Source organism: Lathamus discolor, chromosome 3, assembly GCF_037157495.1.
Source record: "Lathamus discolor isolate bLatDis1 chromosome 3, bLatDis1.hap1, whole genome shotgun sequence".
Taxonomy (NCBI): Eukaryota; Metazoa; Chordata; class Aves; order Psittaciformes; family Psittacidae; genus Lathamus; species Lathamus discolor.
Genome location: NC_088886.1, coordinates 151,622,361 through 151,649,579, shown reverse-complemented (window position 1 = coordinate 151,649,579; position 27,219 = coordinate 151,622,361). Strand labels below are relative to the sequence as shown.

The 27,219-nt window shown below is 43.3% G+C and overlaps 1 protein-coding gene across 1 annotated transcript in view; it reads left to right on the top strand.

The window, feature by feature from the left end:
* TCERG1L (transcription elongation regulator 1 like) overlaps positions 1 to 18,485 on the top strand; it is an 80,562-nt gene extending 62,077 nt beyond the window's left edge. Inside the window, exons 9-13 of the mRNA XM_065672983.1 lie at positions 4,661 to 4,730; positions 8,537 to 8,672; positions 11,712 to 11,801; positions 15,054 to 15,172; positions 16,863 to 18,485. Coding sequence (XP_065529055.1) covers positions 4,661 to 4,730; positions 8,537 to 8,672; positions 11,712 to 11,801; positions 15,054 to 15,172; positions 16,863 to 17,019 — 572 coding nt within the window. The 3' untranslated portion in view covers positions 17,020 to 18,485. The remainder of the gene's footprint in view (positions 1 to 4,660; positions 4,731 to 8,536; positions 8,673 to 11,711; positions 11,802 to 15,053; positions 15,173 to 16,862) is intronic.
* The last annotated feature ends 8,734 nt before the right edge of the window (positions 18,486 to 27,219 follow it).

Sequence of the window (27,219 nt, the reverse complement as noted above, 5' to 3'; positions counted from 1 at the left end):
TTGGGTTGGAAGGGACCTTAAAGCTCACCCAGCTCCAACCCCTGCCATGGGCAGGGACCCCTTCCACTGGAGCAGCTTGCTCCAAGCCCCTGTGTCCAACCTGGCCTTGAGCACTGCCAGGGATGGGGTCTCAGTGATCATTTTGTTTCCCAATGCCTTATGTTGGCTTTCATGTGGGAGCAGTGCCAGTAAGACCTGCTCTTACTGGCAGGACACCTAGCTGCATCTAGACAGCACGCCTTGATCCACAGGCACACCTCCCTGTTAATGGCTGTGAGCGTGTGTATGTGGACTTGAAACACTGCATGCAGGTAGATAAAAGTGAATGATAATCAGGATTTATGTTACCAGTGTTAGCAGAAATGTGCTGATAAAAAAGCTACAAAGAGTGGTTTTCTGTTAGTCTTTATCCCCATGTAATGTCATAACGTTTTCCAATATAAATTTCAATCATCAGGTGCACTTTTATGTATCATTTATGTCTGTGGCTTGAAGAACTTCAGCTGTATATCTCTTAATTCCAAAGCCTGAGGTTCGTTCTTCGGGAGAAAAATATGGCACATGTTTGCTAGTACAGGTTATACTGAAAGACCAGTTAGTTGCTGATCAGGGGGAATGATGGCCGAGGACAAAACTGAGGGTCATTGTTCATGGTCTGTAATTAAAGAGTCTAAAGTTGTTGTTGATACGTGCTGCTTCAAAATCTATTTTTTTGCTGTGTGTTCCATCCTTTCTGTTTATTACCTATATATACCACGCAGATTTGATTCATGCACCAGTTGCCTTGTGACCATGGTTATCATCATTGCTAATAGTCTTAATCTTCCTTGATATAGCTGGGAATTGTGGTTGCTCGGTATTTGAGAGAGTCAGGTTATAATTAGTATATATGAGCTGCTGAGGTGAAAGGAATTACTTGTCACTATTTCTCTTAGCTCGGAATCTGGAGTAAATAAATAACACATGAGCTGTGTGCTTCCAACAATGGTTGCCAAATTTATTTAGTTTAGTTGGTGCTGCTGAGTTTTAATTGGAATTCTTAAGTCACAGGCATGAAAAGAAGCTGGCAGAGTAGTTCTTCATGGGATGCTGGAGGTTGTGCATCCCTCTGCTGAAAGAGCAGGCGTACTTATAATTTAGGCATAAATGCAAAATTACACATTTATCAATTACTCCGCCTCCACTAAATATTAGTTCTTAGGAAGATGTATGAGGTGTATGTTGTATACTCATTCCTGATGTGTTCCCATCAGGCCGTCTCTCAGCTGGCATCCCCGACTCCTCCATGGGGACATCACCAGGGCGACAGACCGACCATAATATCCCTATTTTCTCTCAAAGATTCCTTGACATATTTGTCTTACTAAAATGGAAAAAAACCATTCTTGTCTATTCCTATTCCTTCCTCTTCTCAAATGGTTTCTCTGGATGTTCAGGCTGAGGAAGTTATATGTTCAGCTAATTAAGCGAAAACGGACATTCTGGCCTCAGATAATGGCTAGTCAATTCATAGTTGGTGTGATCCCTGTTCGAAACCAGTTATGATTTAGTTTAGTCTGTTCCCACAAATATTTAGGACCCTCTAGCATTCAAATGTATGTATAAAACCTGGCTCCTACAAATAGTATAGGTAAGCTCCCAAGCTTATGTGCGATACATACTCTACAGCTGATCACATCTTTGCGTGTGGCCAATGGCTTGATAATGCTTCAACCCACCTGGTAAACGCTGGTGTTCCCTCTTTGTTCTGGAAATTGAACCGGAATTCATTACTTGGCTGGGATTAACTGAATGATTTCATTATGAAGGTCTAAACTTGATAGACCATCAGGTTGGGGCAGTGATTTCATGGAAAGATTACTGCCAGGTAATATTCTTCCTCAAAGCTTTAAATCAATTAGATTTTGTGCTTAGCTGCCTCTCTTCCCTTTCAAAGTCAGTTTATAATCTTAGCAGAGGTCCAGTGGTGCAAAGTGAATCAGTAGGTTCCTGAGTGAAAGTATAGATAGCGTTTGTCATGTTTTACTGAGCTTTCCATTGCACTGAAATTTGAAGTGATAATGCTGATTCTAATCTTGTTCCATTTATCCAAGGCAGTATAACCACAGTAGTCAGTCATGCAGGGAATGTGAGAAGGACTTGGGAGGCTGTTGTTGCTCTCTAGGAGAACCTGATGTGTGTCAGGAACCAGCAGATGGAAGTAAACTCTGAAATCACAGGATCACAGCCTGGTTTGTGTTAGGAAAGGACCTTAAAGCTCGTCCAGCTCCAACCCCTGCCATGGGCAGGGACCCCTTCCACTGGAGCAGCTTGCTCCAAGCCCCTGTGTCCAACCTGGCCTTGAGCACTGCCAGGGATGGGGCAGCCACAGCTTCTCTGGGCACCCTGTGCCAGCGCCTCAGCACCCTCACAGGGAAGAGCTTCTGCCTAAGAACTCAGCTCAGTCTCCCCTCGGGCAGGTTCAAGCCATTCCCCTTGGCCTGTCCCTACAGGTCCTTGTCCCGAGCCCCTCTCCAGGTTTCCTGGAGCCCCCTTTGTGTCAGAGTTCTTTCGTCTGAAGGCGAGATGGTGGCTAAGATTTAGTTGTATAAATGCAGAGTTGACCTGGTTTTCACAGTAAAATCTAGAAATTCTATATCCTTTTCAGAAATCTGTGAAAGATTTTGATGTAATTTGACTTCAGATTTGTGTTCTTCAGGTAGCTGTAGAGCTCCATATAGTTGTTTGACATCACCAGTGAGTTTGCTCTTGTCCTGTTGAAATGCTGAATGGGAAAGACTCACTGCCCTGGCCAGACTTCTCACCACTTGCTTTAGTAAAAGAGCATCCCATCAGGATTTATAATGTCCATGCATATGTCCTCGAGCCAGCTCTGGATAAACTGTCTGTGGTGTGACAAATGGCTTCTCCTCTTCTTTATCAGTGGTGAAATTTGGTAGGAGCGGGACTGTGCTTGCCCAGTCACCTTCAGCTCTCTTGGAAAACACCATTAAGTACTCTGTCATATTTTTACCTTCAGATATGTCTTATTTTTACCTCCAAAATATGACTCATTCTATTTTTACCTCCAGAATTCCTTAAAGTTCAGACCACTGCTGCGTCCCCTCGTTGTTCATCTCCTGATAAATAGCTTTATAATATCTCTGTTGAATTACACTCCATTGCAGGCTGGTTTTCCTATTTCTTTCTGGTTTTGATCGGGTGTCCCAAAGAGCAATTTCCAAGTAGAGGTAATAGCTCCTGTGAATTTGTGTTTATTTGAAACGATATCAAATTCATTTTGTACCCATAATGCTCATATTTTGTCAGGAATGTTGAGATCAAACTCTCCGTATTTTGGAACGCCCTTCATCTCTCTGTATGAACGTTTTATGTTCTGGTTTGTACATTGTCCTTTTGTATTTCCTCCTTATGTGCTCTCTGCTCCTGGTCTTCCCTCACTGCAACATTGAGGCTGCCGTTTGTTTTTTGTTGGTCCTTTGCAGTGATTTGGTGTTTGCATTGTTCAAACACTTAATATAAAAAGGTAACGTTTGCTGGGAGCGCACTAATAAACGTGTCCTTTACCTAAAGTAGGGAAGCAAAGTGAGCTGAGAACAAGATTCTTAAATTGAAACTTGAAATAAATGGCCAATTTTCTATTATCTTCAATGATGCAGATATTGGACCCATTTTGTAGCAAATGTCTTGGAGTTTCGTCTGATTTCAGTGAGATCAGATCTCGCCGTGCCAAGTTATTCAAACCTTTAAACTCCATAACCTGAGTTCAATTTTAGCTTTATTTTTGATTTATTTTTGCATCATTTCCTCCACCGCAAGCCATGTTTTCATTACCACACTAATACAGGGAGGCTGACGTTTGGTGTTTCTGGTATGCCCAAGCTAACCACGTGCACCTTGATTACTGTGTTTCTCATGCTGAATTACTGGAGTCCCCAGCACAAACTGAGCCCTGGGTGGACGTGGCTCCTGGTGCTCTGTCTGTCTGATTTGCGATGAAAACTGCAGTTTGTATACCTGAAGAAAAAGGATTTCCAGAAACACACAGCTGTCCCATATGCTTCACATGCATTATATGACAGTGGAACCTCAGAGTCCTCCAAGGATGGTTGTCCAGACCAAGCCAGGAGCGTAACATTACCTTGGAGTTATCTGTGGCATAAGGAGCATGGAGGTTGTTGGTATCCCCATAACCTTGATGCACTGGTGGCGAAGTCCCAGAAAAGCAGCATTATATTTGCTTATATAAGAAAGGAATGGGCTGAGGAGGGAAGTTCTGGTGCAAGGTGCTGCTATTGAATCCTTGGTTGCCAGTACTGACATAAACTTGCAGAAATGCCTTTTGTAGTTGCATTTTTAAGGGAAGGGAGGAGGGAGGATCAGGTGAAACCGTAACAAGATTTAAACCAGTCGTGTCACAAATGAAAAATGAGGAGCTTTTCAGAATGGAAATGGTCGGGTTTATTGCTATCGCTTTCATTTGGATGAAGGCAATTGCGAGGATCTGATGAAAGATGTGTTATTTTTAAAGTGCTCTGTGGAGAGGGAAGAATAGCAAATATCTGAGCAGCAGCCAAAGGCAGGGAATGAAAGGTTAATTTGAGGAATCTGTATTCCCATTCATCTACTTCAAATCTAATAACTATTTATTTCTTTTTAGCAGACAAATGTGTTAGTTCTTGCCCAGGGGATGAAACTGATGATCTTAGCATCAAAACTAAGAGAAATAAGTAAGTTCTAAAGTTTACTTACCTATATATAATGCTGGGAAGCTAATATCTGGCACAAATAAATGTAAAGAGAAATACAGTTCTTTTATGTGTGGGTAACTACTTATGAAAGTCACTTTTAAGGTAGCCAATCTTCATCAAACCCCATGATTCTCTATAATTTCTATTTCCCCTGAAGTTCATCAGTTTTTGTCTAATTCATGCTTATTTTGAAATGGTTAAAAGAAAAGATTATAAAGATATATGTGGTTGTTTCAAAGACATCGGATAAAAGCTTCATCTTCATTGAAGTGAAGCAGCTTGTTTTCCACTGGTGCCAGGCTGCCGGCTTAGAATATCCGGAGGTATTTCTGTTATTGTGCTTTCATTTGACCTTTATTACCATGTGTGTTTCCAATTCTGGTGAAGTAAGAGGCAAAAAACCCCATGTGCCAAACAAGCAACTCCCTCACCCTTCACGAGAGCAGCAAGAAAAGGAAGGAAGCAGTTTGTGTTTTAAGGAGTACCTTAGAGACATTTCGTTCTAGTTAACCTAACTGCAGCTAGCATTGGCTGCTGTGGGTAAGATACTGGTTTGGGCCATTAAAAAATAAGCCTGTAAAATAAATCCTCATAGAATAATGTGTTATATTTTGAGGGCATTGTGATGAGCGAGCACAGCAAATGTCTCGTGTTTTCCAAATGAATATAGTGAAGGTTATTCTATTCTCATTGCTGTTCTTATCCTACTACATTGGGTGGTTCCTCTGACCTCGTGAAGACTTTCTGTGGTTTTGTGTTGTTATGAAGGAAAAATCGGATACTCCCAGATGGAACACTCATGCTATTTAAGCATTTAATACTTGGTATAAGAGAGTCTATTTATACTTTCTGAATACTAAATATGTACTTTTCCTATTTACATAGTATTTAGCATTCATAAACAGTCTAAAAGTTTATATTTAGTATAAAATACTTAGGAATACATCTTATGATGTCAGTGGGTTTGACAGTAATGGGCCACATTATGACCTGTGTACAGAGGCGGATGTTTTCCGTGTGCTACTAAAGGGATTCCCTTTAGAGACTGACTGAGAAAATGTGAAAGCATCTTTCTATTTGTGTAGCTAAGGAGAATTCTAAAACTCGAGAATCTTATTCAAAGAACTCCAGAAAAATGCACTTATTCAAAGATTTTTGTGTTAAAAGTACCTCTTTCACTGTCCACTTGTGAGTAAAGAGCATTCTCTCATCTTCAATGGGTTTCCATGACTTACTCACTTGAAAGACTAACTTTAGTCTCTTATTTTCTTTATACTCAAAGGAACATTGTCAAAATTATCAGTCCCAAATATAGCCCATCTTTTTAGATATTTGCAGAATTTATCTTGTATTTATTTGCAGAAATACATCTCCATATACATACCTTTTTCCCAAAGCAAATAGGTAAATGCAGCTCAAACTGAGCAGTCTCAGCCTACCACAGAGATGCTGCATGACTCTCCTGCCTTAATGCACTGTAGCATCATTCTTGTGGTATATATTTATAGATACATAGATACATATATATGCATATATAAGCATAAATCATACAGCAATCAAGCTAAAAGCACAATCACATCATAAATGCAACAGGATGGTGGCCAGCATCTTGAATTGCCAGCAACATTTGCTGGGCACAGGCAGCAGAACAGCACTGCAAAGCAGCCCTCAGTTGTGACTTTATGCCGCAGAAGTTGAATAGCAGGTGATAATGAATTTATATCAACTGCTGTTTATGCCATCCTTTATATTATGTTATTTTTATGTATGGCATAGCACAAAATACAACCTTTATTGTACTTGAGATTTGTGACAAGATGCTCATTGAGAGGATATTTAAAGCTCTAAGAACCTTGCCATAAGTTCATAGAATCACAGAATCATGGAATGGTTTGTGTTGGAAGTGACTTTAAAGCTCATCCAGTTCCAACCCCCTGCCATGGGCAGGGACACCTTCCACTAGAGCAGGTAAATATAAAGAGTAAAGCAATCTTCAGAGAAACTTAGGTCTTTGGGGGTTTCTTCATAGTGACAGAAGGGCTGGGGACACCTCCATCCCCCTGCTCCCAGCAGGTCCAGGGAAGTTGAGCATCTCCAAGGCTGGAGCCCCACAGCCTCTCTTGGCTGCCTTCCCCAGTGCCCACCAGCCTCACAGTAAAAAAGCTTTTTCTTGTGCTTAGATGGATTTTCTTCTTTGTGCCCATTGCCCATTGTCTCTTCTTTTGTCAGTGGGTACCACAGTTACATAAAAACATCCCGCTGCCCTATTCGTGTGAAGATTTCCGGCTTCCAAGATTCTTCTAGTAGGCTGCCCGTATGTGTTCATCTGAGAAGGAAGTCACATAGTTGCTTGTGCAGATTATTGTATTATTTTCTAAAGAAAATTCTTTATTGTATTCTATTCTCTATTGTGTTGTATTCTTTATTGTCATTTTTGCCACAAGAAAAAAAGCCTGTGTGGTTTGCAGCATCATTTTCAATTGCATAAGGAGGACTGAAGGGAAGAGAGGCTCTTCTGGTGTTTGGCTGGTGGAGCAGGATGCTGTATTCCTCCCAGTTTGGGCTTGAAAAAGCACTTTGTGTCTACTAGAGATTGGATTGGGCCTTTCACAGATCATGTCACAGACTGAAATGCGCTGTTGCAATATGAAAGTCACTGTCAATCTGTGAAGAACACCAATTTGGTATCTCTCAAATCACTAGTAATACAGCATCATTTTAGGATAAATGTGAGTGTAATGTAATTATTCGCAGAAGGAAGATAACCCACCAGAGCTCACATTCCAGACTAATTCATTTGCTTGGAAACAAAATAATGCATTCCGGTTGAAATTTTCAACTAAGTATTATTCTGTAGTGGTGAAAATTGCCTCAGTAGAAAATGCAGTCATGCCGCTAGGAGGCTAAAAGTGAAATCACCTTATATCCGTTATCCTCACTTGAACCTTGTGAAGACCCCAGATCTTTCCAGAAAAAGCCTTAATTTGTATGGAATTAATTCATAGAATCCCAGCCTGGTTTGTGTTGGAAGGGACCTTAAAGCTCATCCAGTTCCAACCCTTTGCCATGGGCAGGGACACCTTCCACTAGAGTAGCCCCTGTGTCCAACCTGGCCTTGAACACTGCCAGGGATGGGGCACAGCAATGCTATGTATGTGCCTTTATCCAGGGGGTTCCTGCGGGCAAAAGGACTCAGCCAATACATAGTATTTCTCAGAAACAGCCATTCGTCCAAATCAGATGCAACCTTAGAAAAGGGCTGTCAGGATAAATACGGACCTTTCTGCATGGACAAAGGGCAGGTTCTTCACTGATGCTTTATTGGCAGGTTTGTGCATTGCCATATTTCTTCCCTTAGGAGCGAGCTCCTGGGGTGCATGGGAACATAAAGATTAGTGTTGACTTTCAGGTTCTGGGGCACAAAAGCAGAGGATGGAAAAATAAATCAAGATGAATCTCTTCAGTCACTGCTTTCAAGTCTCCACTCCTTGACACATCTTATATGAAGTTGTCATATTTCTGTAATTTGAAATAGACCCGAGCATTGTGGTGCTGAGTTCCTCTGTGATCACACCGATGAGCATCCTTCCACATAATGAGGTCCACTGGCAGGGCCCGTGAGCCACTTGGTTTAATAACACAGCACAGGGCTGGGTAGCTTCTGAGCTGTCAACCTTCGCTTGTGAGCAAGAAGTCCAACATCCTGGAGGGTTTTCTTGGGAGGGTTGAAAGTCCCTTCCCCGGCTGGCAATTACTGAACTGCTGTCTATCTTTCCTTGTTAAAGAACAGAAGATTCCCAAGCTGTTGACCAGGGAAAGGCTGAAACGGAGGAGAAAAATGAGGAGACATCAGCACCTCAGGTCACGCCTCCCCTAGAAGAGCGCATCACTCATTTCCGAGACATGCTTCTGGAGAGAGGGGTAAGAAACCCTTGCTTTCTCTGACATATCCCCTTTATTAAGCTAGAGCAGCATCTAGGACCACTACAGGAATCATTTCATAACTGTGACTTAGCAGTCAAATGAAGAATTATTGAAGGTTTTTCTGCCTTTTAGCCATGCTGGCTTTGCTGCATTCTACCATGATTGTTCTTCCAGTGCCATCCAGTCAAACACGGCCTTGTGGAACTGAAAGCCCTTTGCAAGTGCAGTTCCAGGTAAATGCCTGTAGACAGACCCAAAGATAACCAGAGGTGGTAGATCTTCCCTGCAGACCAGTGGCTGAGCAGGGAATGGGGACCATGGTCACACTCCAGCCCTGGGGTCCAGCATGAACCTCAGAAATGGAACAAAGAGGAAGAGATGTGTTGTGTACATCACCTGAAAGGCAGTGCCAGGCTTAGGAGTATTTTCTATCTAGAACAGTCCTGGCAAGCTCTTTGCTTCGTTTAGCATGGGAGAGGTTTCATCACTGCAAACTCTCGTGATCCCAAATTCACTTATTAGCCATCCAGAGCCATGGAATCCCAGACTGGTTTGGGTTGAAGGGACCTTAAAGCACATTCAGTTCCAACCCCTGCTGTGCGCAGGGACATCTTCCACTAGAGCATGTTGCTCCAAGCCCTGTCCAACCTGGCTATGAACGCTCCCAGTGAACTGATCATTGCGAGCCTGAATGGAATTAGTAAGCACACCAGGTTTAGGTCCTAATCCTGCCGATGTGAATGGGTATATAATGGAGCAGTGAGTGCAGATTTTTTGCCTCCCTCCAACACTCTGCAAATACATATTCTTTAGAAGTTCATGTAATTTCTGTAAAGAATAAATATCCAAGGTGTCTGTTGGTAGGCAGCAAAGCCTGTGATATTTGTCACTGGTAATCAGCAGGCTTTAAAGGTAGATAATTAGAGCTCCAGAAGCTCAACAGTAAATTATCTCCATGCCAGACCTGCGTTATTAACACGTTTTGTTATTTATGCTTTAAAAATGCAGAAGTGCCAGAAATGAATACTGGTTAAAGACGTCTGCTGGCATCATTTAAGTCAGGGGGCAGTAAGTCAAAATCAAAAGCATTAGGGATGTTCTATAATAGGATTCCTCAAGTGTTTCCAGTGTGAGTCAGACTTACTGATAAAAACAAGAAAATCAGGAAATGTGCTGCTTGGTTTGCTATTATTTAAAACGCAGTGATAATTGCTTACTTTGCTTTTGCCCCGAGCAGGTTTTAAAGGTCCAGAGAAGCCACTGGTTAGCACCAGCTTCTTGGCATTGCTTGACATAAAGTGAGGCTATCAGTGTTCTTTTAAACTGGTTATTTAATGAACATCTCCTGCCATCTTCTCATAACGTTGTTATTTCTCAAGAAGTTCCGTGGTGACATTGCAAAGAGCTTGAAGTGGGTGGGAAGATCTTCAGCGTGGTTCCTGCATCAGTTACAGCAACAGAAGATTATTTCTTGTGAAGTTTTATAAGGTTTTTGGTCTATCTCCAGGACAATGGCACTATAAAGTCTGCCACAAGTTTTCCTATGGAAAAAAAGGAATCTCTGATATCCTCCTGGAATTTCATCCCCTGATTTTACGATTCTATAAATGATTCTGTGATGAATTAGCCCAAGCTTAACTAGCTTTGCGTTCTAACTGGCCTTTGTACTGGGAACAAAGCTGATGTCCACGTGTATGAAAGATACCCTAAAGGAAAGGATTCTTGCTTGATCCTTCTGAAGGGGGGAAGTACTCCTGAAGCCGAGAACCTTTCCAGGAGGAAACCCCAAACCTTGGGACTCGTCCACCTGTGTGGACATGGAGGGTGATCCACAGACCCACTTTACTTCATCACAGCTTTCCTGCTTGAGCATTAAATACTCAATTTTAGTTATACTTCACAGGCTTAATTTTTTTAGTGAATTTATTCTTCCTTGTAATTAGATGAATGATTAAAATATTTTGTTACTCCAGAGTTTTCTGTAACAAACTAATCAACAGTGATGCCGTACAAGGCACAGAAACCAGCCCGGGGATCTCAGTCCTACGCTCCCAGACTCTTGTGTTGTAGAAGTCTTTGGCACAGGGCACTGAGCATGAAAGGGACCTGCTCAGAGCCACAGTGGTCCTTACAGCCCACACATCCGAAAGTGGTTTGGGAGAAGGTGGAAGAAGCTCTGTAGGAGTGTGATATTCTCCTTCCATATAGCTGCAGGAATGTGAGCCATGTAGGGTGTAGGGGGCTTGGGTGGATGACCAGGGTCGTGCTCTGGAGAGCTGGGTTCGTTGGGAAAGGGGAGAAACCTCGAAATGGAGGAGATGTGACAGCCGTGCTGCTGGAGGGAAGTGGCACCTTTCCCATGAAACCCGGTGTTTGAACCCCAGCCTGGTTTGTGTTGAAGGGATCTTAAAGCTCTTCCAGCCCCAACCCCTGCCACGGGCAGGGACCCCTTCCACTGGAGCAGCTTGCTCCAAGCCCCTGTGTCCAACCTGGCCTTGAGCACTGCCAGGGATGGGGCAGCCACAGCTTCTCTGGGCACCCTGTGCCAGCGCCTCAGCACCCTCACAGGGAAGAGCTTCTGCCTAAGAGCTCAGCTCAGTCTCCCCTCTTCGAGCATCTTGAAGATTCTCACCCCTAGTTCTTTATGTGCACGCACTGGCAGCTCATTTGGGTCATAATTTCAGTTTCAGAGAGGGGGGGAGTTAAAGCTGAGATAATTGTTTAAGTGGAAACTGATGCTTCTGCTGTACAAAGGGGATCATAAAATGGCGTTTTCCTTTCTGCTTCAGATTCTTCCCATGAAAACTGTGGAATGACCCTCTCCCAGACACTCCCTGAGATGTCCTAGAGCAAATCAATAATAATGGTGTGGGGGCGACCAGAGCATTGGTAGAATTCAACTTCCAACAGCTCTGAAGCATCCTTTAGGGGGTTCATTAGCTTTCTGAGCTACACTTTTGCTTCACCTTGGAACATTTTCTTCTTTCACATCCTTATTAAAATTCCTTAATGCAACTGTGTTTGTGTATTTCACAGGTTTCAGCTTTTTCTACATGGGAAAAGGAGTTACACAAAATAGTATTTGATCCGCGCTACCTTCTGCTGAATTCAGAGGAACGTAAGCAGGTGAGTGTTGCCTCCAGCATAGCTCCTGATTGGCGACAAATGTCTCCCTCCCAGATGAAGCGTAATAAAAGAGGAATTATCTTGGCAGGATAAAGGGAATTGCATAAAATTAAAATGTCTTTTTTGAGTTCTTCAGGGAGACTCGTAACTTAGGCTTTGCTCATAGGAAAGTGCTGTCTCCTTAGGAAAGCAAGTAATGAGTGTGATTGTGCATCGGGATGAGCCACGGGCTCTTGGATTGTAGGAACAGCAGCTACTGAGGCTGGGAAACTGGGCTGTAGAAAGGGAAGTGGCCATAAAGCAATGTTACCACTCTGAATTATTTAAATACTGTAGAGAGACTACTTCATTTTTATTACTTAGACTATTTTCTGGGAGTTTGCTGTTATTTACTGCTATATCTTGCTATAACTAAGCTTGCTAAGGCATGAATGGAGAACACTGTGGCTGTGCCAGTGTGTGTCTGAAAGGGTTTAGCTTCACTGGCAGGCTGCAAAGGGAGTGGGGTTCTTGCTGCCTTGGTTATTTGAGCGTTAATCATCACTGGGGATCTAAAAGGACCCGAGGGCTGCAGATCAGTCTAAAAGTGTAGGGGAGATGCAAGGATGTTGCAGGGAAGGGGAATGCGTCTGTTCTGTGGGTATTTCTCTTCCTTACAGTCTTTTGTCATCCTGGAGAGGGAAGAATTTTGAATATGGAATTGTCCATTTTTTTAAATCAACACAAAGAAAAATGTTCTTATTCCTGTTCCATTGCACCGGGGGCTGTGTTGTCTCATGAGTCACCAGAGAGCTTCTTGTGGGGATTTACCGAGGCACTGCGCACGTACATCTTCATTTATTCCTTTTCCAGTATTTTCTTTCCTCAGAAAAAAAAGAGAAATGGAATAATAAGGAAATATGGGAATGAAAATGTAAGAGAAACTGCTAGAATGGAAAAGAGTGCAAGGCAAGAGAACAAGCAGGGAGTTTTGTACTTATTTCAGGGAATCAGCAAGGACAAAACCAAGGACAAAACCTAGACCTTGCTGGGTCAATCGAGATTTATGACTTCTTTCTTTTTATCAGCCTTGGAGATGGTGTAATAAAAATACATCATGAATACATATAATGTGCTTGAAGCACTGCTGAGAGGACCTTGTTTGTGGAGGGGGCTTCATACTCAACCAAAGGATTATGGAAAAGAAATCATTGGCCGTCCTGGAGGTAGAAACCTGCCATCAGGTAGAGGCTGGCTCAGAGCTAATGTGGAAGAGGGTGACTGTTGGTTGCTCTTCTGCCAAACAGTGCTAAAAAAGCAGTGTGCGGGAGCACGTGCCAGCTGTGTAATATATTGTAGGTGCTAAGCTCCAAGTTAAGATTTCCAGATGTTCATTATGAGCAGTGCCATTTAATTAGACCCCATTTTCCTCCAAGAAGTGGTTTAAGGATAAAGACTCCGCCAGAAGAGATGCCTGATTTAATGAAAGTACTTCTTGAAGCACAACTCCAATTAGTCGAAGACATTATTTAGGTTTATGGAAACATTTACCTTCACGGCTGCTGGTGTGTGGCCTGAAGAGCGAGTGCCTGAGAACTCTCTAAGTTATGCAGATTAATTGATATTGGAGAGGGTTGGAGGTGAAGAGTGGCTCACAATGGAAGTGAGGAAGGAAGGAATGAAAAAGGGAAGAAGGGAGGAAAGTGGGGAGGGAAGAAGGAAGGGAGGGAGGGAGGTAGGAAGGGAGGGAGGGAAGGGAAGGAAGGAAAGAAGGGAGGGAGGAATGGAGGGAGGGAGGGAAGGAAGGGGAAAGGAGAGTGAGCATAGCTGGCTGTACTGCAGTTTCCTCCTTTTGATTGTCAGGTAGGAAAGGGCATGGAAAGTGTTTTGACTGAGATCTGCAAGTGTCGGAGAGAACTTCCTCTTGACCTGAACTTGTGTTCAGGTGGGTTTGATGTGCAGGAATGGAAGCTCTGCTCTCGGTGGGTGTCTTTACACAGCCCAAGGGACATAATGATCCGTTATCGAACATCTGCACACTCACCAATGGTTTCCAAGGGGTTATTAGCAGTTGAAAGATGCTCTTGTGTATAAGACAGGAACAGTGAAGGGTAAAGGAGCAATTGTATTAAAATAATGGGCTATCTGTTAATTTTGATTTAATACCTTGCTGGTAGCTTCACTGGTAGCAGAAAGGCCAGCAATACAGTGTCACCTACTCTATTAGTTCCATTTTTCCATTTCCTCTTACACTCAACTTCCACAATTGCATACAGTATCGTAAGTCTGGATTGCCTGGGGTTTTCATAGTACTTTTTTCATGGCCATTTTTTGATGTTTGCTTTCCCAGTGCTATTTCTTCCCCTTTTCATACTATGCTAAATACCAGTTGTACGTTGGCTACTTTAGCTTTCATGGCATGTAGATTTGCAGCTGTGCATCCTCATGGCTGATGAGGAAGCAACTGAGGTAGTAACCATAGTAATCACATTTAATGTATGTGATTTGTAGTGAGAAAGGTAGTGAATTTAGAAAGCTAATGGCATTTTGAGGCTTTTATTCAACAACTTAGTGTGCCACACTTCTCAGAGCATGAAAGGAGCAGGGCCTGATTTTTGCTATTAAAAATGTGATTAAAGCAGTTGGCAGAATTTTGTGCCATAGTGCACTTCTTGGTTCCTTTTCAAGACATCAGAAATCCAGATGCTGAGGCCATGCTGTGTATGTAGCTGCCAAATATCGTTAGAGGAAGGTCATCGACCATTCCAAACACGTTAAAGCTTTCGGGTGTATGTGTACAGAGAGTCGTGTTGTAAGCTTGTGGGGTTTAACAACTGATTTAAAAGGTCTTCCGTCCATTTGGGGGAAAACTACAGAATATTGATGTTTAGAGTTATAGACATTTTCAGGGATTCCAGCAAGTTGGGAAAGATGCCAGATCCAAAGTAAATAACTTTAGTCAGCTGTGCAGATGCCCAAAAATAAGGCAATAGGCATGAAAACGTGAGCAAGGCGCTGAAGTCAGGAAACTGTGATTTGTGTTGCTCTCAGTGTTTGGATGAAGATGCTGTCTGTCCAGATTGTACCTTTTCCTATGCGCTTGTTTAGTGAGAACACGCTGTTTGTGCTGCATGAAGTGGGTACAGCTGCACATTGAGTCAATGAGGGCAGATAAGAACTGCAGGTCTGGAGATTGACAGCCCTTTGATGAAGCATAAATACCATGAAGGCTTTGTTAATAAACTCTGTATCTTGTTTCCCTTTCTTGGAAAGATATTTGAACAGTTTGTCAAGACCAGGATCAGAGAAGAGTACAAAGAGAAGAAAAACAAGTTATTGTTAGCCAAAGAAGAGTTTAAAAAGCTCCTTGAAGAATCTAAGGTATCACCAAGGTATGGCATTGCCTTGTTGAGTTGTTTTCTCATTTAGCCTGTGCTTGTCAGCCCTAGAAAGCCATAACACTGAGCAAACTCTTCATATCCAGCTTGTACATCCGTTGTTCCAGTGCTGGGTTGGCATTTCTTCCCTAATACTTTGCAGTATTTTGTTGTATTATTGGGAGAGGGAACATTCCATCCTTCCCTGTTCCTTTCTCCCTCTCTTATTCACAATATGTAGTATTTTGCATAACACTTATTTTATCTTCATATATATGCTGTAATTATAGAGCACACACACATCTATTAATTAGATAAAATCAATACATATTAAACCTCATTTACATTAGGCATACAGGTGTAACTAGTGAAAACCCATTCAGGTTTGCCTTTTGATGGAGGACAAATATAATTCAGCCAAGTTAATATTAATGGCACATCCCTAAATTAAAATGAAGTGTGCAGTGAAATAATCCATTTTTCTACATTGCTTTTTAAGTAATGGACCCCAAACTGCACCATTGAGAATGCAGAGCTGAGGAGGCTGCTTTCTCATTTGTAAATGATATGGAAATAAAGGTTTATATATTAGAAATCCAATTAAATTGTTGGAACTGAGAAATTAGTTTTCTCTGCTCAAATACACGGGTAATTGTACAGCACTTCCTGCCTGGACACGTGGGCTCAAGCAGCACATCAGGCTGTGTGGAAGTAATAACAAGCTTTTTACAACGAAACAGAGTATATTCTGGGCTAATGTAGCAGCTAAATGCTCATCCCAGCAATGTGCTGGCCTTGAGGACAGAGCTGTTATGTTAATGTTTCTGTTGAGCGGAATGCAAGACCACAGCAGCAAAGAAACTCATGTTCCATCAAAAGTCTCTGGCTTGATTTTGATATGCAATGAGATAAATAAATCAAACACATTTCCGATAAGAAGAAAACAGGCCTTTTCCTAAGGGACTCTTACAAATCTGCACAGTGTTTAGAGCTCTGATTCAGCCGAGAATAAGAATTGCAAAGTCGATGTGGCAGAGCACAGTGACTGAACACGATCACTGACAGGAGAAGCAGGCAGTGGCGTGGTGCAGAGGACAGCAAAGGCAGAGGCTCCCCATCACAGCATCCTTAGCAACGGCTCTGGGACCAGCCAGAGTGCCAGGCAGACAAGGGAAAACCCGCTGACCTGGAGCATCTCCAGTGTCTCCGTGTGCTTCTCTGCAGTGGTGGGGATCATTGAATCCCAGCCTGGTTTGTGTTCAAGGGACCTTAAAGCTCCTTCAGCTCCAATCCCTGCCACGGGCAGGGACCCCTTCCATTGGAGCAGCTTGCTCCAAGCCCCTGTGTCCAACCTGGCCTTGAGCACTGCCAGGGATGGGGCAGCCACAGCTTCTCTGGGCACCCTGTGCCAGCGCCTCAGCACCCTCACAGGGAAGAGCTTCTGCCTGAGATCCAGTCTAAATTATTCCAGTATAAAACCTCCTAATTAAACTTCTTTAAGCCTCTCCAACTTCTGAGGCTTTTAAAACAGCCATTTTTAAAGCTTATTTTTGTTAATTAACAAAGCATCAGGCAAATTGCGTTATGGCAGGTCCCCCAGAACATCCTTGGGTTTAGTGCCTGTATGAAAAGTCAGACCCATGTTAAAGAGTCAAGAGAGCGGATTGGCCAAGTCACAGCTTTTAAATGTGTCTCTTTTCTGCAGAACAACGTTCAAAGAGTTTGCAGAGAAATATGGAAGAGACCAACGGTTCCGGCTCGTGCAGAAGAAGAAGGACCAGGAGCACTTTTTCAATCAGTTCATACTTATTCTTAAAAAGAGGGACAAAGAAAACAGGATAAGGCTACGGAAAATGAGATAAAATCTCCTGAAACTGGCAATAAGGACACGGGTCCAGGCTGTGACTGCAGTAAGGAACTCGCATGAAGGCTAAAGCGTTCAGGATTAAACTTGGGACAGCTTGATGAAGAAGAGGAGATCCCTGAGGAAATGTTCCTCTAAGTGGAGTTTGGTGAACATGCATTGAATTTGGGAAGGCTGTTCTGCAGGAATCAGAAGGATATTTTGTTCTCAAAGAATTAATGTTTCATATTGAAGCTCTCTTTTGTACAACATCCAGAGTTTGATGCATTTCTAATTGCCATGATATGTCAATCCCTTAATTGTTTTAATTATGCAAATTACTTGTAATATACACAAATTATGAATCCAACGCAGATTTATAATTAAGCAGAAGCAGATGCCATCCATAACTATCTCAAGATATTTCCGTCATTTAGGGGAATCATCTAAAGCAATCTTTCGGCAACTTTACGCATTACCCTAAAGTGTTTGGAGGTGCGATTGTATGCAGGAATCCATTACCCGGTGTTCATACGTCTCTGTCCGGTTCTCTGAGTAGTAGTAATAAGATATTAATTGTTAATCTTAGTGAAGAGTGTGGAAATCTCGGCATATGTTCCATAGGAAAACTCTTAAGTTCCAGAGCTAGCTTTCAACTTACCGTGGATAGTGCTTTTGGGCACACGGGTGGTAGCAGCATTTCACTGTCAGCAGTCCGCAAAGAAGTTGATTTGTAAAACCCTCCCAGTATGAGTTACGTTGCTGTATGTGAAAAGTCTGCATGAGATTTTTCTCATCATATTTGTATATATAAATATTTAACTTTTTTAATTAATAAATATTTTAAGCCAATTTTCAGGGGGGTTAAAGTTTCTGAACTGTTGGGAATGTTGGGTGAGAGATCGCAGGTCTGATGGGTTGTACTTGAGAGAGAGAAGACCAAGGGAGAGTTTCCACCACTCATGATTTATGTGCTAATTCCACTACTATCAGTTGGAAGTTGGAGCATATTGAGAGCAAAATAGTTGTTCTGGCTATGAAGGCAGGATACCATGGCTAGAGTAACTCAGCACAGCAGTAAATCCCTTCCTTTATGCTACATGAAAGACACACTCTCCTCTGTGGTCATAATAATTTTCTCTTTTGACCTGATTTTTAAGTTATTACCCAATAGATTTATAGATTTCTATTTTCTAAGTAAGCTGTTGATATTTTCTCCAGCTGGTGGCAATTTTTCTTTAGCCTTGCACTGGATATTTTTTATAATCAAGGAAATAAAGTGTATTTTCTAATCCTTTGGAAAAATGAACTCAGAATAATTCAAAGAAGAGTATTTAATGTAAGATGCGTGTAATCATAGAATGGTTTGGGTTGGAAAGGACCTTCAAAGGTCATCTAGTCCAAACCCATGCTATGAGCAGGGACAACTTCATCTAGATCAGGTTGCCCAGGACCACATCCAGCCTGGTCTTGAGTGTCTGCAGAGATGCCACATATAGAATCACAGAATCACAGATTGGTTTGGGTTGGAAAGGACCTTAAGATCATCCAGCTCCAACCCCTGCCACGGGCAGGGACCCCTTCCACTGGAGCAGCTTGCGCCAAGCCCCTGTGTCCAACCTGGCCTTGAGCACTGCCAGGGATGGGGCAGCCACAGCTTCTCTGGGCACCCTGTGCCAGCGCCTCAGCACCCTCACAGGGAAGAGCTTCTGCCTAAGAGCTCAGCTCAGTCTCCCCTCGGGCAGGTTCAAGCCATTCCCCTTGGCCTGTCCCTGCAGGCCCTTGTCCCAAGCCCCTCTCCAGGTTCCCTGCAGCCCCTTTAGGCACTGGAGCTGCTCTCAGGTCTCCCCTTCAGGAGCCTTCTCTTCTCCAGGCTGATCCAGCCCAGCTCAACCTACCAAAACCTTAAACCCCTCAGCCTTTGTTTGGCTGGTTCAGTTAGGTCTGGAAGGGGAGATCATGATCTGAACAAAGAGAGATGATTTTTACCAAAACTGAACAACTCCGCAAGAATAAATCGGAGGACACTGATTTCATGAGCTAGTTAATTTTCAGGACTCTCTTTTTTCCCTTCTAGGTTGAGGGCAGTCTTCCTTTTATCTGGGTAACCAAGAGGAAAATCTGATTATTCCTGACTCGAGCAACCCATTGCAGTTTTTTCTGGCATGGTTTGAAGAAAGCAGCACCCGGGTGGATTGCAAATAAATTGTTCAAATTAATGTTACAAATTTTGTTCATCTTCGGCCTGCCAGGAATCCCATGTTTCCTAATACCTGGCACATGAAAATAGGTGCAATCCATCTTCTAAATCCTGGGCTCACTGGGATAACTGGATGTGGGTGGGTTGATGAGGGGGATTTGTTTATCCCAGGTCACTGCCTTGATGCAGGGGTATGAGACAGCTGGGGTCACGCTCCTTCCCATCTTCAGTGCAGATTTTCTGACCCTGGTCTTTTCATAACAGCAAATACCAATATCCAGAAGGAGTCTTAATTTGTATGGAATTCATTCATAGACTCACAAAACAGTTTGTGCTGGAAGGGACCTTACAGCTCCTCCAGCTCCAACCCCTGCCACGGGCAGGGACCCCTTCCACTGGAGCAGCTTGCTCCAAGCCCCTGTGTCCAACCTGGCCTTGAGCACTGCCAGGGATGGGGCAGCCACAGCTTCTCTGGGCACCCTGTGCCAGCGCCTCAGCACCCTCCCAGGGAAGAGCTTCTGCCTAAGAGCTCAGCTCAGTCTCCCCTCGGGCAGGTTCAAGCCATTCCCCTTGGCCTGGCCCTACAGGCCCTTGTCCCAAGCCCCTCTCCAGGTTCCCTGCAGCCCCTTCAGGCACTGGAGCTGCTCTCAGGTCTCCCCTTCAGGAGCCTTCTCTTCTCCAGGCTGCCCCAGCCCAGCTCCCTCAGCCTGGCTCCAGAGCAGAGCTGCTTCAGTTCTCAGCTTATGGGCTCAGGTGCATCCAAGCTGCCCTACACTTGTCACAGCCCCAGCTCAGAGTTGCCTGGGCAGGAGGAGATAACTTGGGGGTTCTGGTGGGGGGATGCTGGACCCGATTGTCCTGTAGAGCAGTGATGGTTTGGCTGTTGAAAGAAGAAAAATGTAAATTTTTACTGGATTTCTGAAAATGAGCAAAAGAAAAGGTGTTGGAGGGGGCGCAGATTTGTGAGGTTTTCTTTTTTTATGTAAAGTTAGAAAACAAATATTCTGTAATGACTCTAAATGGTCCTAAAGGAGCCAATAAAAGTGTGTAATGACATTGAAATTTGCTATTTCTGCAGGAGAAATAAAGTCGAAACAGAATCTTCAACAAGATTTGTAATAACTATAATCTGTCTTTGTTGTGAGAGGATTAAAACCTTCGCTATGTTTTAAAGTACCAAGAAAATGGAATGCCGTCAGCAGCAGAGGCCAAGCCCACCATAGCAACGAGGGACAGAACTGGAAAGGAGTGGGGCAGGAGTGAGCTAGCACATGTTCAGAAAGAAGCTGCTGGTGTTGGTGAATTTCTTAGGATATTGGATTTCTTAGGAGCAGAAAATCTTTTATCGACATGAAAAGATTTTGATCCTGTAGCATTTGTTCAGCACTGTGTTTGTATTTCAGTAAACCAGATCCTGGTTTGCTTTGTTAAAAGAATTCTGGAAATAAAACTTGGAATATAGGGGGGGATCACAACAAACAGCACTGCCCTGTTCCTTTAAGCCATTCCCTGTATTCAGTAGCCTCAGCTGTGGATAATCCCACCTGATAGGGATTGGGCTATTTTAATTCTCTAAACCTGCAGAAACAGGTTTCAGAGGTCTCAGGTGGTTCATTCCTTAGGTTAAGTGTTCTTAGTAGGTAAGCTTTTCCCTTTCTGGTGTGAGTTTCTCCTTTTGCAATTGAAGTCCATTATGGCTTGATGCATATGGACATAGGAAGCAATGTATATACTATATGTTTTGTCTGGAAACCTAATATATTTGAAGCAGTTGGCTCTTTTGTCTGAGTAGTACGCAGTCTTGGAAATAGGATAAGGGAAAGGGCTAGAATAATGGCCATGGAACTGCTCCATGCGTGGGCTGGACACGCATAGTACCTGATATCTGCTCATGTGGTGATGCTTATCAAGCTACTGGGTTCCTTGCTACGCAGTGGAGTCTCCAGTCGCTCTGCATCTTCTTTTGGTTGCTCCATGATTTCCCATCTGATTGATTTGGTGTTTTGCTCAGGTAAGTGCCTTGGGGTGTATGTGTGTGTGTGTATATCTCCTCCGTCTCAAGTTTCAAGTTGGAAAAGCAAAGCACTACAAAGTACATGATGGTTTCCAGTTTAACCGGTAGCAGAGAGAGAACAACCCTGAAACCTCAAAAAATCCCAGAACAGGACATGCATAGATGATATGCTTGTAAGTTGGTTGGGTCACTGATACTGAGCTGCACGCAGGGTACATGCCCAGACAGAGCTCTGGTTTTGCGTCCCTTATGAACAAGGAAGTTGTAATTTAAAGCTAAGTTGAGGTGAAATGGACTGTCAAAGGCTTGAGCTGGTTGCATATCAGCTTCACATGCTGGTAGAATACTAATAATTAGCTTGAATAATGCTGTTTCACGAGTAATCTGTTTGTTTACAACCTGAACCGGATGAGATTTGACTAAAAATGAGATAAATAGGAGGAAAAGGCAAAGGTGATAATCCTATGGGGGTTTGTCTTTAGGAAAAATCAAAAAGGGGATAAATTCTGAACAATGTGAGCAATGTGGAAATATAGAAGAGAGACTGTTGATGGTGGTTCTTCGTGGGTTTTGGCTTGGGTTTTCTCTGCTTTTTGGCTGTAGGTTTTGGAAATATAGAAGAGAGACTGTTGATGGTGGTTCTTTGTGGGTTTTGGCTTGGGGTTTTCTCTGCTTTTTGGCTGTAGGTTTTGGGGTAGATGATCAGTGGTTCAGCAGCAGTTCAAAGTTATTCTGGTCCCCTTTGCTAAGTACTTCCTGGCTCTCTTTTTAGATGTGGGTCTTCCTATTGTGTTTTCTTCACTCGGGTTTAACTCAGTAAATGTTGCTTTCAACCCATTCCTCCGGGAGCACGTCTTGATATTGCTGTGATCATTGTTGGGAGAGCTAATCTCTAGCATAAATGAAGAGAAGTCACAGAAATGAAAACAAATGATGGGAATGTTCCCAAGAGACCGCGAATTTACTTTTCTAGATTCACAGCGAGATGCTTTGGGTTTGCTTCTGCGAGCAATTTAACTTGATTTATCCTTCCAACCGTCAATGAAATATCTATATATTGTAGTTCTTCAGCAGTGGCTGTGACATCCGGAATTGTTGCCTCTCCGCACACTTTTCATAATGAATACACTTCTGGCAAGTTGGCTTCTCACAGAGCTCTTCTGTATCCAGACAGTTTTCTATGGTTTTCTTCCGCTTACTTGTCTTGAGGTTGTTGTATTTAATTATGTTTTCACACTGCGGAAGGAAAGAGGACAGTAACTAGAAACACAGAAGAAATGCTTTCTCTCGGACAGGGAACTGAGTTTCATGACTGGCTGCAGAGAGAGAACTGAAGCTGATTTGCTTTTGAAGAGTTTGTGAGAAGTTGCCTTGAGACAGTGAGGTGGATGCTCTGTCTGCCCCTCACTGAATGCTTTATACTTGGTTGAAATTGCTATCAATTGGACTTTTTTTTCCTCCCAAGCATCCTATTCTAGATTGGGAGAGACATTAATGCAGAACCCTGCACATGTCTCTAGTTTTGGGGTGCGTTAACCTGGTTTTTCAAGACATAAGGTGAAATATGTAGCTGTGGAGACGAAATAGGTGGATGTATGAAAATGGGTTGGGAACCCAACTGCACATGGGCAGCTGCAGTTGCTGGTTTAGCTGAATGTCCTTGACATTGAGAACAATAGGTTTGAATATTTCTAAGCACCCAAATCTCCTAAAAAACTGGCAGCCTTAAATTAATGTGCAGATAAAGGGTTTTGCTGAAGTTCCTGCTGACATCAGCCGAGTCGGGCTTCACCTCTTGAGTCATAAATGCTTAAATTTGGACAATAACAAAGAAAGCAGGGGCTTTGGTCATCACTCCTCAGCTCTGTCCTCTTCTACATCCCTGCAGAGATGCGTGACCCCTTCCCATGCTTCAGTCATTCCACCCTTACAATAGTATTTTTCAATCTGATTTCCAGTCCAACCATGGAAAACACGCACCAATTGTTCTTGCTTTTCCTTAGTGGTCCTCTGCCTGGTGCGCTGGTACAAAGTGCCCCTATCCTGATGTCACTCACCCTAAGCAAGGCAGATTTCTTCCAGCCTCTCAGGTTAGCAGCTTATTTTTACAATTGCCTCATAGCTTTTCCTTGTTCCTACCTCAGTTCATTTCTACAAAGGGCTTTTTCAGTGATCAGCAACATGATAATTGGATGCAGTTACCACAAAGGTACAAGGTAAATTTAAGTCTTTCATGTTTCTGCTTGACAATCACCTTTGTTTTGGCATAAATTAATCCCCAGGTGCCTGATCTCACATTTCTTATTGTTAATCATTTCCCATTGCTGTTCATCCTACCACCTGTGCTGGGTTCATTAACACCTTGCCCAGCACCCCTTGTGTGGCATCCTTCTTGAAAGCTCTTTGGAAGCCCAAGTGCATCACAAAGACAGAGTTTGCCTAAAAAGTGCCTAAAAAATTCAGTGCTCAGCCACCCAGGAGTCATGGAGCTATGAGCTGTGGTCTGTCCAAGCCAGGCCGGATGGGGCTTGGAGCAGCCTGCTCTAGTGGAAGGTATCCCTGCCTATGGCAGGCAATTGGAGCTGGATGAACTTTGAGGTCCCTTCCAACACAAACCCATCTGGGATTCTCCACCCTCTTGTGCTTGTCGTTTCCTGCAGTTTCTGCCAATTAAAGATGTTTGGACTGTGATCAGAGCAGAAGTGTTTGTCCTTGCTTACAGCTCATTCCTAATCCACTGTATTTCCATGCCCAGGTTTAGCTTTGGGGAGAAAAATGAAAGATATTTTTTTGCTGGTTTAAACTGCAGCTGTTCCTGTCCCCCTTCTTCACTGAAGACCACAACACATCCCTGTCGTTGTTTAAACCCAACCACAAACCTCGGTCCCTCACTCCCCCACTTCTTTCCCTCCCTCTACTCCTGGAGGGACAGAGAGGAGAATCGAAAAGAATGCAACTCCCATGGGTTGAGATAAGAACAGTTCAGTAACTAAGGTATAACACAAATCACTGCTGCTGCCACCAGTAATAACAATGATAAAGGAAATAACAAGGGGAACGAATACAGCACCTTAACACCAGCCGACCCAAAACTCGCCCCACTCTCCCCAACTGAGCACCCACCGATACCTCCTCCAACCCTGCAGTCCCTTCCCTTCCGGGGTAACTCCCCGTTACATCCTGGCCATGCCGTGCTGTGGTATGGATACCTCTTTGGTCAGTTTGGGTCAGGTGTCCTGTCTCTGCTTCCTCCCGGCTTCCCCTCCTCCCTGGCAGAGCATGAGGCTCACAAAGTCCTTGGCCAGACCAAACATTTGAGCAGCAACTGAAAACATCGGCGTTATCAGCGCTGTTCCCAGGCCAAAAAATGAAAACACAGCACTGCACTGGCTACTAAGAAGGAGAAAAATAACTGCTACTGCTGAACCCAGGACAATCCCTTTATCTTCTCTTTCTAGTTATGTACCTGAATAAGTTGTCACTATTTAACTCTGAAGCAGTTTTCACTATATACCTCAATGTCTTCTGTAGTTGATTTTTTGGAGTTGGCTGCACCTTTTTGTTACCAGAAGCTTTCTTTGCCAATTCAGCCTTTTCTTATTTGCAGGCTCCCAGCACTCCCCCTTCTTTGTGAGCTTGTTATTTAGAAGGAAAAAGGCCTGTCCTTGTAAGTCCTCATTCTTGCACTAGATGCAGATTTCGGGCAGCTTTTCAATTGAACTGAAGTCTCCAGTTCTGCATACATGTTGCTGTTGCTCTAAAGATTAGTCTGTATCTTTTTACATTAATTTTCCCACATTTGCCCGTTGGAATCTCTTTTTCTATAGCTGTCATTGACTTTGAACAAAACCGCTTTGGGATTAATGAATCAACATGATTTTTTTCCTTATGTTTTCCTAACAAGCTCTTTTATGCAATTCCCAGCATTTATCAACCCTGCTCTTAACGTGGCATCATCTTTTGTTAGTGATTTTTCTATTGTGTGTTCAGCAAGAGCAGCTCTCGTGTTAATTCCTCTCCCTTGGCGCCTTCATGGCAGAGCGCAGTCGCATTGAGGCTTCTGTTCCTGTATTGTCCTTCCTGTTACAACAACCTCCACTGCCTCTTCCTCAGACTCCTTCTGCAGTGTTGTCCTCCTGAAATATATAAAAGCAAATAAAGCACCTTCAAGGGGCACTTGTTGGAGGTTGTGTTCTTCAGCATCATCCCAACATTGTGAGCAGCATGAACAGGCTTTATGTGATGAAACAAAACGTCCTTTTTAATATATTCCTCCTTTTCCTACCTTAAAAAGTTCCTCCCTGGCATGCAGGAAAACAGCGTTTCTGCCTGGAACAAGCCCTGCATGAAAAACAAGAATACATTTAAGTGTAAAGAGAATTCTTAATATAGTCCTTCCACATCTGAAATGTCGGTGGTTGTAAGCACAGTTGGCTGAGACTTCCAAAGCTTGTGTTTTGTTTGGATTAAAAGTAATTTTCCATAAAATGTGATGTTTTTTTCCTTCTAAAAGAATTAAATATTGATTTAATAATTCCAACAGTCAACTGGAGGTTGACATGGCATCCTGCCTCCGTTCTCTTACAAATTGCAATGGTATGTTTTTATTCTTTAACTAAAGCTGCTTATTTTTCTCACTGATATTCAGAGCAGCTGTAAAGTTAAAGTGATGGGAAATCCTCTTCCCTTCAGCACCCGATGGTGCTTTTCAGAGTGAAGAGCATGGCAGGGACAAACAAATTGAGGGGGCTGTGCAAAACCTCTCTGTGGTTATAGGAAGACTGTGTGGATGGTTAGACTGGGAAGGTCATAAAATGGGGAAAATGAGAACTTTAGGAGAACCTGGGCAATGCAAATGAGCTGGGTTTGGTGGCACAATGTGCAATGTTTGTTCTCTCCACACAGTTGCCATTTAATACTTGGAATCCTAAAGGAGATTAAAGACATTTAATTCATACATAAGTTTTTGTACGTGGCTTAAGGTGAAAATCAGGCCTTAATTGAAATGTATTATTTACACACCATGGAGAGCTCTCTCTTCTCTTCTATTTTCTCATTTAATGTCTTTCTGGAGGGACATAGACCTAAATATCTGTTGGGTTTGGATCCAGCACCTACTGGATGATGAAAAACCACTGTGAGGGTGCTGAGGCGCTGGCACAGGGTGCCCAGAGAAGCTGTGGCTGCCCCATCCCTGGCAGTGCTCAAGTCCAGGTTGGACACAGGGGCTTGGAGCAAGCTGCTCCAGTGGAAGGGGTCCCTGCCCGTGGCAGGGGTTGGAGCCGGATGAGCTTTAAGGTCCCTTCCAAAACCCGACCTATTCCGCGATTATGATGATTTCAGTGCCAGTCCTGCTCAGCCCTGAGAAGCAGCACAACACACGGTGCTGATGCACATGTTGCAGCTGAAGCAGCCAGAAGTGATGATGGGTGATAACCAGGAGGAGGTGTCTATTTTTGAATGGTGTGTGGCTGGTTGCTGAGGGGGACCAGTGTTGAAATGGTGTGACTGCATTAAGTAGGGGCATAGCCTGTCAGTGCCAGTGGCTGTCCAACCCACCACCTCCAGCAGACAGCCAGTCCTTCAGGATAAGCTGTTCGGGGAAGTCCCTCCTGTCCTCCTTGGACCAATGAGAAACCAAAAGCTACCTGAACTCCTGTTGCATCTCACTCTTCAGTGTGTTATTGCATCTTTGAAACCTGGCCATGCTTCATCGCCCACTGAGAAGCAGTAGAGAGGGGGGAAAATAAAAAACCTGAAAAAATATATTCCCTAGGTGATTTGCTCTATGTTTAATTAGCTTGAAGTCATAGTGAGGGCAGTTATTGCTTGTCATCTGCAGCACTGTTCTCCTGGGGTGAGATCCTGGTTTATGAGAGAGCCTCGTGGTGTTTAATTCTTGATAGTTATAAATTCTCCTCTTTCCTCTATCAGAAAAGCCACGGGGTTTGAGAGTGTTTGGCCTCCTTATGGGAGAAATTAAGTAACTTTCAGCACTGAAATAT